The sequence below is a fragment of the Haplochromis burtoni genome, unplaced genomic scaffold, assembly GCF_018398535.1.
Source record: "Haplochromis burtoni strain Fernald_Lab_line unplaced genomic scaffold, NCSU_Asbu1 Contig_230, whole genome shotgun sequence".
In the NCBI taxonomy this organism is placed as follows: domain Eukaryota; kingdom Metazoa; phylum Chordata; class Actinopteri; order Cichliformes; family Cichlidae; genus Haplochromis; species Haplochromis burtoni.
This window is the reverse complement of record NW_024582591.1, coordinates 350562-361648: the sequence shown is the minus strand read 5'-3', so window position 1 is coordinate 361648 and position 11087 is coordinate 350562. Positions and strand designations below refer to the sequence as shown.

The window sequence follows — 11087 nt, the reverse complement described above, 5'->3', positions numbered from 1 at the left end:
CGTAGCTATGCCACCAGGAATCGCATTGATTTCAAAATCCTTCTGCTCACTTTTAAAATTCTGAATAACCTGGCCCCTAGCTACCTAACTGATCTCCTTGATCTGTACAACCCAAAGAGAGCACTTAGATCCTCCAGCCAACTGCTCCTAATGCGACCAAGTTCTCGTTTAAAAACCAGAGGTGACCGTGCTTTTGCCATTGCTGCCCCTAGACTCTGGAATAATCTCCCAGTTGATATCCGTACATCGGAATCAATTCAATCGTTCACCTGTTCACTTTCGATGCAAATTAGTTTGACTTTCATTCAGCCTGCACTACACCATGTAATGTAATTTTAACTATTTGTTCCTTGTTCTGCCCACATTGCGGTTTTATTGTGAAGGACTTTGATGTACACTAGTCTTTTAAATGTGCTATAGAAATAAATTTTGAGTTGACTTGACGTGAGGAACCTTAGGAAGAACGAACACCAGGAGATGGATAAGTACTAAGGGCTCACAGAAGAGCTCAAGAAGATGTGGAGGGTGGAGGTAACATAAATATATATATTTATTTGTATATTATTTATATAATTTTAATAACATATATATGTTATGTTTTTACAATTAGTGGTTAACACAGTATAGTTTATAATCATCAATAAATATTAATGTCAACTATTTAGCGGCTTACGTAGGCGGAAATGAATTGATTCCACATCCGGGTGAAACGCTGTTTACGATCAGGATGGTAGTTGGCTCATGCTAAGTGCCGAGGGAGAAAACAACGTTTATAATTATATATTATAGGTACTTTGCTCCAGAATCACCACCTATGGCAACTCAGATCCCTATAACCGTCAAGACTCCCCCGCCAGCCGCCAGCACCGCCGCTTTCCGTGGGAAGAAACGTCCCGGCAGTCCCGCTGTTTCAGCCACTCAGCAGATCACCGGGAACAGCAGCAAGAAGAAGAAAGGGCAGCCAGTGGTTACTACAGCAACAACCCAGGCACAGGTAAAAGCTAACCGAGGCACAGTAAAACACCTCAGGTGTGTTGCAACGTCTTTTTGTCATTATCAAAAACTCGCACCAAGAGTTAGGTAATAATAAAAAATATATCCATAAAAAAAACAAACAAACCAACAATTAGCACGATCAAACTTCAAAGGCAGAAATGCACCGACTCGGATTGCCAATTTTTAAATTGTGACCTCCGATTTTCCTTCTCAGAACTATAATTGACTGCACATGTAAACTAAAGTCTTCTTTTCTTCTAAATATTATTTTCACAATAAGAGAAGTGATTAAAGTTTATAGTTGCCCCAAACGGCAGCAAGCTACAGGATCTTCTCTCACTCCCACAACGAAAAATAAAGTGCTTTGCTGCTGGAAACGGGTACAGATGATTAACAGGAAAATGAGCTGATGCAGACCAAGCTTTACCTGACAGATTTTAGTTTACCAAAGAAAGCGGCTGCAACAGATTTATGTGACAAAACCAGTGTTATGTACTTTTCTTATTTTCCAGCATGTTTACCAGGCAATAGGACATCATCCGTTTTCTCTTTCCTCTCTCGTTTTTTTATATTTTGCTCATACTTGGTTTGGTCTTTTGCACATACCAAGGCTCTGAGCTTTGACACCTGTTATTAGGTTTGTTGTTATGAGGATTTTCATACTAGTCCCCCTGTGGTTAACTTTGGTGATCTTCATGTCCTCGATCACAGTGAGGAGCTTCCACGCTAACGACATGTCATTGTGTGGCTGAGAGAGTTTGTGTGTGTGTGCACGCATGGCTCACAACTGGTCATGTGGGAGGCTGATCAGTCATCGAAAAGGGCCTTAACCACTGGAAATCATCCAGTCCTGGGCCCTGGCCAATCAACTAGTGCATTTCTAGTAAATTTGATGTTTAACAACTCTCAGTGAATTAAAGTTTTTTAGACTTTTGGATTTATTCATTTGTTTTAGTTGTGTAAAAATGATTTTGAGACATTCCTGATATAATTTTTTTTTGTCATAGATTATGTTTGTATTTTGTATTTTGTATTTTCTTTTTTAAAAAACAAATTCTCTTTTGCATTGTTACTCCTGCTCAGGTATGATTGTAAACTATTTTTCTTGTTGTAAGCGCCTGAGGTTTCAGTCTAAGCTGGGTATAGCCAACTTTTGCCATTTATGCATAACATGTTGAACATGTGAATTAAGTCAAACATGTTTGCTGTATATCTAACTGTTGTGTCTTATCAGATGACAACAGTAGAGACGGTGGCTGAGGTGAAGGCTGTGGGATTGGCGGACTGCGGTCCAACCAGCACCATCACAGAGTCCACTGTAAAGCCCCCACCATTTAAAGACCACACATTCATGGTGGGTGCATATGTCTGCATGAATCTGAGTTCATCCTGTTCCTTTGTTTCTCCTTAAATTTTTATTCTCCTTCTTTTTTCCCTCCGCTTTTCTAATCTTGGCAGCATTCGGGAATTGGCGGAGCAGCAGCAGGCAAAAAGAACCGGACCTGGAAGAACCTCAAACAGATTCTGGCATTGGAGCGTACCTTACCCTGGAAGCTCAATGATCCCAACTGTGAGTTTCTTCTTTTAACTGGAGTCATTTTTGCATTTGTCAGCTATAAACAATTCCAGCTCCATTTCCATTTTATTAAATGGTGGTGAATTAATACCAAAACACATTTTTTTTGTATTTAAAATGTGACTAACAAAGCTGACATTTTAAATAAAAAGAGAATGATTTGCCATTTTAAAGCAAAAGCACAAATTACCACTTAAAAAAAGACCCCCCCCCCAAAAAAAAAAAAAACTAAAAGCTACAGACATAACATTGAATAACTTTAGTCTTTTCAGTGGTTTGTCATAAAAAAAAGATCTGTTTTGTCCAACAAAGATTTGCTCTGTATTTTGCTCTAGTCATCTGCATCCCACCTGCAGCGACTCATCTTTAATGCAGTAGTTTGAGAATTGCTGCATTAGTAATGAGACTGATGAGACTTTAAAAGCCACTTCTCTGTGAAAATAGTGCAGATAATAGTACGTTTCAAATTTGTAGTTCATCTTACGACCCTTCTGTGTTTGTAGACTACAACATTGATGCTCCGCCATCCCTGAAACCAGCCAAGAAATACTCAGACATCTCTGGACTCCCTGTGAGTAACCGTTCTGCTAAAAAAATTTTTTTTAAAGTTGGACAGTATTACTTTAGCCAAGTCTTGTACAAAGAACACACTGAGTAATCTCTCTTGTCTTTCCTCAGGCAAACTACACAGACCCACAGACAAAGCTGCGCTTCACATCTTCTGAGGAGTTCTCCTACATCCGTCTCCTGCCCACTGATGTTGTTACAGGCTATCTCGCTCTTCGAAAGGCAACGTGCATTGTGCCCTGACAGTCGAGCAAGGCTTCAAAGCTAAAACAGGTTCAAACCTGAACTCACCTCATGTCAGCGTAGGAAGCTGTCAGGCCAGCGAGGAGAGCAGGTAGTCTAGACAGTTGCTGGAGATCAAAAGCTGACTGTAGCTAACCGTTTGCACCGTTGTTAGTAGCAGGGTGAGCTACATCTTAATTGTTACTATGTGACAAAATCAATTAAACAAAATTGATTTTCCTTTCATCTAGAAAGATTGTGTTGGGCAATTGCTTATTCTTTTTATGAGGCATGTTTCTGTCAGTAGCTGGATGTTACATTGTAAATATGCCAGTGGGGAAAGTTCATTCAGAAGTCAGCAACAGGATGTGCTTCTGCTTATTCGTTAAAAAAAATCTCCTCAAATGTAGATGTTATGTTCCCATTACATCTCCCTTCTTCCTCCTTCCTCCCTGCTGTAGTAACTGTTTACACGCAAGTTTCTGTGTTCCACTTTGTTATAATGATCTGTGCTTTCATTGGTGGAAATGAAGAGTAGAAGAGCAATGTTTAACCTGTTTTTTTCCCCCCCATCTTTTTCATTGACTCAATTACTTTTCATAATGTGCCTATTAAAACTAGCTTGAATGTGGTACTAAAGTTTGAGTCTCGTTTCCACCCTCGCTCTCGTAAATGAAATTTGTGTAAATTTACATCTTCATTTACATCTTGGATAGTCACACAGTCAAAGAGAGATGAAGCCAAAAAGGTGTAATCAATATTTTTATAAGCAGCAAATCATCAGATGGACTTAATTTCACGCATCATTTACAAAAATATAGCGTTGGTTCCACAAGCAGCGTTTTACGTACAATTTACCCCTCTACCTGAGTTAGAAATCGCACTTGGCAGGCAGCCACAATCATTTTCATAAGATATTTCATGGTGCTTTATGAAAAATTAAAGAATAAATTCTGTTGTGTTTCTCATGAGAGGGATTCCTATTATGCAAATAATAAAAATACAGGCTAAATAGCACAAATAAGGATACGTGAATACGACAAGAACCACTAAGCTGTGAGTCCAACCTGTTGAGACAGCGAAACAGGTGCAACAATCTAAATAATTTCCTTCAGTTCCTCCTTGATTTTTACATTTTTTTAAATTTTTTTTTTAATTTGCTCAAGATGTGTAATTACACTTTACCCTGTATCCTCCCTTCAGTCTTGAAGCCCAATACAAACAATAAGCCATGTGTTATCAATGAAGGACAAGCTGACATCTATTCTATACAAATAAACGGATCCCACTACTGCCTGTTCAGCTAAAACCTGTATATAAAGCATATAATATTTCTCGTAAGATCACCATTGCTGTTTAACAGCAGCTAAAACACCAATAACACTATCACACTGGGTGGTATGTTCCAGAAAAATAAACACAATGCTTCAGTCCTTCTGCAAAAGACTCGTCTTACTCGTGGCTGAGTGTTCTTCCAGCTCTGGGCTGGAGTGAAGCTGATGAAGGCAGTATAGTTTATCCATGAGCCGTTCCTGCTGTGGCATCAAAACCTCAACACTGTGATTAATGAACGTCATCAGAGCTTTCTACTACCCAAGCACACAGCCCAGCAGAGTGTCTCCATGCGTGTGTGCATTTACATTTCGGGCCCTCTTTGCTGCGCGCACATGCCAGAAGCTACACAGTATTATGTTGTGCTTAGAGTTAGGATTTATAGAAGGCCTCAAACATGCTATGTGAGGCTTTTTTGCATGACTTATATATGAATATTTGTGACATGCATGCATAAGTGAGCGTATCTCACGCAACAGAAATGGAAACCAGCAGGTTTTATGGTGCACTTGTCTTTGCAGTCACAGTTCATCTCCACTTGGGTGCGCCAGAGCTCTGCCCTTTCTGCCAAGTCTGTGTCCCATGATGAGTCATGGATGTCACAGCAGGGTGTCCATTTCTGAGCAAAACCTTGGCTTCATTAAGTCGAACTGCGGCAGGAGAACTTATTCAGCCACTGTGGTGGTGGAGGATAAACACTACCATCTGAGAGGTCGTCATAAATTCAAGTTTAAGAAGAGTATAAGGAAAAATTAGAAATACTTCTGCTATAGTTGGGCTAATAAAGACACAACAGAGTGAAAGCTTACACTGACCGCCATGCAGACAGAATCCATAATTACCTTAAAGCATGTAATAAACACGAGCACACTGATTTAAACAGGCTGATGATAATTATCACTAATTTCAGTATGGGCATGGCAAAGGATGTAAGCAATCGAGGACTACAGCTCAATCATATAATAACCGTCATTAAGAAATTGATTGTGATGTGCCTAAAAAGGCTCATCTCGCTTTGATGGAGGATTTGGCACCTGCTGCACTGCATAAAATGTGCGTTTTTGGAGAACACACACACACCGGCTGAAGTCAATGAGTGACTTCTCTGTCGGTTTTGTTTTCTAGTACTTCCCTCGCTGAACTTTTGCAGTTTTCTGAAAGTTTCTGATACCCTGTGGAGACACACTCTATGATCTAAAATCACCTTTATGTCTATTTTCATCCAGTTTGTCTCAGTTTTTTTTCAGTGTCACATTTTAGTGGTGGTGGAGCTGTACTTATTTATTTCACATCCAGCACATGGAATTTTTTTTACAGGGCAGCTTTTCGCCTACGTTATTGGGCCTATTGAACGTAAACAGGACATGAAGCAAGGAAAGCATCATTTGGGACATTTAACTCTTCAGCGGATACATAGTTGTTGCCGCATATGTCCAGGTTTGCAGAACTTATTACCAGATCAGATTCACAGCTTCACTGGCTTCACCTGTGCTCTCACATTCAGAGAGGAGCCCTCAGAACTATGTGGACACATGGGCAAGCCCTTCACAACAGACAGGGAAAACTCTAATGATAGCGGTCATGTTACATTATTCATCTGCAATCTTAAAGTATGTAAGAAAAATTCAAGAGAGCTAGTCTCAAATGCCAGGTCAGAAAAATGGACTAGCAGCTCTGGTAGGCTGATCAATAGACAAACTTCAGCTCCTGCCGAGTCAGCAGGGAAACTTTCATATTTATGTTTCTGACCTATTGGAACAGCAAAAGTAGCAGAGTGAACTTTTTTACTCCCTGTAAACAAAGACTTAGCAGTCTGTATCCGTTTGATGCTACTTCAACACCTGAATTATTGTTGAAGCACAATGTTTATATTGGATATCAGTTTCACAGTAGATTCAGCATGAAGGTAAATATCATGCCGATAACAGTGATCAACTGTTATTGGAAAATTTCAAGATGAAAATAATTCATTTTGATTCCACAGCTTCTCTCCAGACAAAATAATTTAGTAGAGCTGAAGTACTAAAAAATTACAGAGATAAAACAACTAAAGAAAAATATAACTTTGATTTTTTTTTGTATCTTCTAGAAATCAGCTCTCACGCTGATCACATGTGGATAGATCTTAAAAAGGGCGACGTTCCCAATGTCCTTAAATTCTAGTTTCAATCTTCACGTAACCACACTGTTAGAGATGTGAGTAGTGCCACTGAATCCAAATCAAGTTCTAAACAACAGATTGGAAAGATCTGACTGGTGATGACAGACAAACTCTCTGCGGACGGCCTCTTTTTCCATCACAGCTGGCGTTCAACACACACCAGAAAATGAAGCTGCCTGTGGACCATTCCTGTAAATGCAATATTTAATTTCTCTTGTCTGTTTATGGATTTTCTTCACTAAGAAGACGGCTTCCAGTTCACTTGTCGCTCTGTTTGATCTTGTTGAGATTATATATAGAAGCTCTTTTTTGTCCTCGGGATGATGATTTAATGTGAAAAGAATGTATCTGAAATGCAGTGAAACTTTTAAATGCCCACGTCTCAAGTATAGATTGTATAAAAAGATGGACATAGCTAAAAATAAAGCTAACATGTACTACATTGTTTCTGGTTAGGAGGCACGAACTGTGGTCTAAAAAGACATTTGGAAATCAGGGAGACAATAAAAAACCGTTCATGATGAGGTTATAGTTTCAGTCACCAGTTTCACATCTTACTGATTACAAAATCCTTCTCATTTTGTAATTTACTGTGCTCATCTTTTAAAACATCTTTTACATTCTGCATTATTAACTGATTATTAGTCTTTCACATAACAACTTGTGGATGATGATGGAGAATTTTCCCGCCTATTGCTCTGCAATATAGCTTTCTGATACTGCTCATCTGCCCCACTTGTCCAATTTCCTCAAATTTCTTTAAGGCCATATTGGACACCATGCAGAGATATCCCAGGTTTTCAGCTAACAGCTCTTTGCAAATTACCTTATTGGTGCAAAAATGATGTTTTATATATTTTATAACATTTTATAACAAACAGTATTATTAGAATTTTTCATACATTAAATGTAAAAAATAGGAATAAACTAGGTTTTTGTGACCGTCTGCTAACAACAAAGCGAGGAATTAAAGTTGGTTCTTTGCTAAATTTTCTGTTATGTGTAGACACAACACTGATGCATCCCTTGAAGTGGCTGTAGCTCAAATATCTTTGGTTAGGTTAGTTGCTTTCTGATGCCTGGTTCTGAGTGTGAATGTTAGAAAGTTCTTAAGCACAGGGAAAAAAGTGCTTGTGTGAATTAAGCATGTCGTATCACAAGCCTTTTAGTGCTCAGGTAGAATAGAAAAGTACCATATGAGGTACTAGTAGAAAAGTCCATTTTTTAATGCTCGAATGATTCACGGGTCAGTGTTAAGTGTCTATAAGCACACATATAATAATCAGAACCAAACGAACATTTTTTCATCTTTGCTTTGGTCTTGGAAGATGTGGCGGAGGTGTGGTCCGGGGCGCGGCTGCAGGGGAGGAGTGGGGCAGTGAGCTCAACGGGGCGGTGCTGGTAATAACAGCTGATCGTGATTTTGGGACTGATGGTGGTTTTTCCTTCCCTTTATATAGTGAGGTGGAGAGGAGCGAAGTAGGGGGAGCTGGGGAAACCGACCGCTGTCAAACGGTGTTCAGCTGTCATTGTATGCATTTTCACAATAAACGTGCATCTGAGGCTAAAGATGTGTGTGTGCGTGTATCTGTGCCTGACTTGTGACACACGTCAGGCAAAAAACCACCATCAGTCCCAAAATCACGATCAGCTGTTATTACCAGCACCGCCCCGTTGAGCTCACTGCCCCACTCCTCCCCTGCAGCCGCGCCCCGGACCACACCTCCGCCACAGAAGAATAAACAGATATAATGTGCTGCCGTTCTGTCAGATGCCACTACTGTTGCAGACATATACAGACAGTATTCAGTGCCTGGATGCACTGGCTGCTCAGCATTGGACAAAGAGAGATGATGGTCCTCTTTCGAAGAGCAATAAAATCTACGGTGGACATTTCTAGGTGTGCCGGTGGAATAAGTCACAAGTTTCTCAGTCAGGACTGTCTTTCGATTTTCCTTGCTGGTTAGCTATTAGGACCAAAAATGACTTTGAATATCATAATTTAGACCTCCACATTGAAAGCTTACACAATGCTTTTAAATGTGATGCCAAAGGGTCCTTTTCAAGTTGACATATGGGATGAGCTGGGAATGAGACCCTTCTCACTGCTGCCATAAACCTGGTGTGTTATGGAGCTGACACCAAAGGACACCTTGTTTATATCTGTGGTCAGTAAAACAGCAATATTTCATGTCCTGAGAATGAGAACAGGCTAGGCAGACAGCAGCAGCACTCATCAGCTCATTCCTTTTATCATTACCAAAATTTCTTTTGTTTTTTGGGGGGATTTTATTCGCCTTCTTGGGAAGCCTTTGCCCTTTGCCACTGCTTGTGTGATTTGGCACTGTCCTAAGAGGGACAGACCATGGGAAAACAGATTTTTAACCATAGCTGATCATGCTGTGGCTGCCCACACAGTGACACAGTTTCACGGTTCATTTAGCTAAGAAGAAGCCCTGATGGCTGCCTCAAGGAGGCCCACGGTAGCAATTTTTCACCCCCTTGTTTGAATGCAGCCTCAGTGAATGCAATGAGTTACCAGGTGTTCTTGTGCTGCAGAGGTCAAACGACAGTGTCATCAGATAGCTAATCAACTCGTTCAGATATCATTACACTGGGCTAAATCCCTGTTAATCCCACTGAAGATTCAATCAGTGCTCCCTCACAGGTCAGCTTGCTCCCCTCTGTGTGTATGTGCGCTCACATGTGGGCATAAGGGACAGAAAGAAAGGCAATTCTTCATGCTGATAGACAATGATTGTCCTTCAGTGGGCCACATTCGCTGTCTCCTCTCCGTCCTTCTCCTCCTCTTCATTTTGGTGTCCTGTCTGCTCCTATCTCTCCTCAACTTCTTTCCCGTCTTCTTTCTCCTCTGCCGAATCTTCTTGGGTTTCTGATTGATATGCCTTCTGCTGTTCTTTCTCTCTCAATCTTAGCAAGCACTGCCTATATCGAAAGGCTCTGGCTCAGCCCTGTTTGTATGTGTAACTTTCATCCATCTGTCCATATATTGTATCTACTTTTACTTGCCCTCCTCCCCATCTTTCTCCTTCTCAGATTAGCTCCATCCATCGAACACTGCCAAACCTATAGTCGGGCGAATAAAGTGTCATTGGACAGAGAAAAAGGTAATAGGCGGGGTGTGACCCCACAACCTTCTCTACAACAGATGGAACCAATCTCACAAATCCGAGACAGACCATCTATTCATACCAACCAAGCGTGGTGTGTGTGTGTTTGCTTGTAATGATAGTGTCCATCCATTCGCACTGCTTCTGGTGACACAACTCAATGCCTCACTGTGCTTAAAAGCTATTACACATCAAGGCTAGATTTGTCTGCTTTCAGGTGTGTGTGTGTGTAATTTCAAACCTGTGTCCCAAATCTGATGTTTTACCACCAGCTCAGCTCCAAAAGGCAGTTCACTGTCTGAGCCAAACTGTGCAAATTTCTGCTGCCAAATTGGAAAAATAATCTCAGAAGGATTTGCCTGTACTGAAATATTCGGTTTCTCCAAAGGGTGCAAAGATTTTATCACACAATTATGCACTCAGATCTATACAAATGAATCCATAAATGGGAGCAGTACGCTCACAGTTATTGTTTCCGTGTAGCAAAAACTAACTCAAAGTAAAAAGTAACGTTTAGCTGCAAAATTCTCTATTTTGTGGCTGTATGAAAGAAGCTGATATTGATACTGCAGAGGCTTTATGAGATACAGTGTCTCCAATATAAAAACTCTCCCTTCTCTCTCTCTCGCACACACACACACACACACATTCTGAGACACACTTTTATTGCATGTCTCCGAGCCATAGCCATACACACTGGATACACCGCAGAGAGAGGAAAGAGATAATTGCATTCACTTTAGAAGTAAAACAACAGTTACAGACTTAGTGGGTGTGCATTTGTGTGTAATGTGTGTTTAAACCTCTCAACCATCAATATCAGTGCGCATTAAAGAGAACTCTGGCCCATTCTGTCTTATGCTCTGCTTGCCCTTGGAGAACAACACAGTACCTATTGACTCCAGCTCCTCTAAGCTGGTTTCTCATTCGCTAATTAAAATTTACCCTTTAAAGTGTGTGTCCATCCATATATATTTATGTATGGTGTGTACGTATGGGTGTGTGTGTGTTTGCATATGTACAGTAAGAGAAAGACAAAGAGTATTTAAAAGGAGAGAAAGAACAAGCTCAAGTACACACACACACACACACACACACACAC

General features: G+C 40.5%; 1 protein-coding gene across 1 annotated transcript; it reads left to right on the top strand.

Annotated features, from left to right (window-relative positions):
• Positions 1-684: 684 nt before the first annotated feature.
• On the top strand, positions 685-4000 carry ino80c (INO80 complex subunit C). Its single transcript, XM_005937548.3, has 5 exons — positions 685-994; positions 2231-2350; positions 2455-2566; positions 3076-3143; positions 3251-4000. The coding sequence occupies exons 1-5, from the start codon at positions 815-817 to the stop codon at positions 3380-3382; spliced, it is 612 nt and encodes a 203-aa protein (XP_005937610.1). The 5' UTR covers positions 685-814; the 3' UTR covers positions 3383-4000.
• Positions 4001-11087: the final 7087 nt, after the last annotated feature.

Bases quoted from the DNA above. Each gene is read 5' to 3' on its own strand.
- ino80c (XM_005937548.3), top strand. From the start codon at position 815: ATGGCAACTCAGATCCCTATAACCGTCAAGACTCCCCCGCCAGCCGCC. The intron at 995-2,230 runs GTAAAAGCTAAC...GTGTCTTATCAG, and splicing joins CAGCAACAACCCAGGCACAG to ATGACAACAGTAGAGACGGT. The intron at 3,144-3,250 runs GTGAGTAACCGT...GTCTTTCCTCAG, and splicing joins CAGACATCTCTGGACTCCCT to GCAAACTACACAGACCCACA.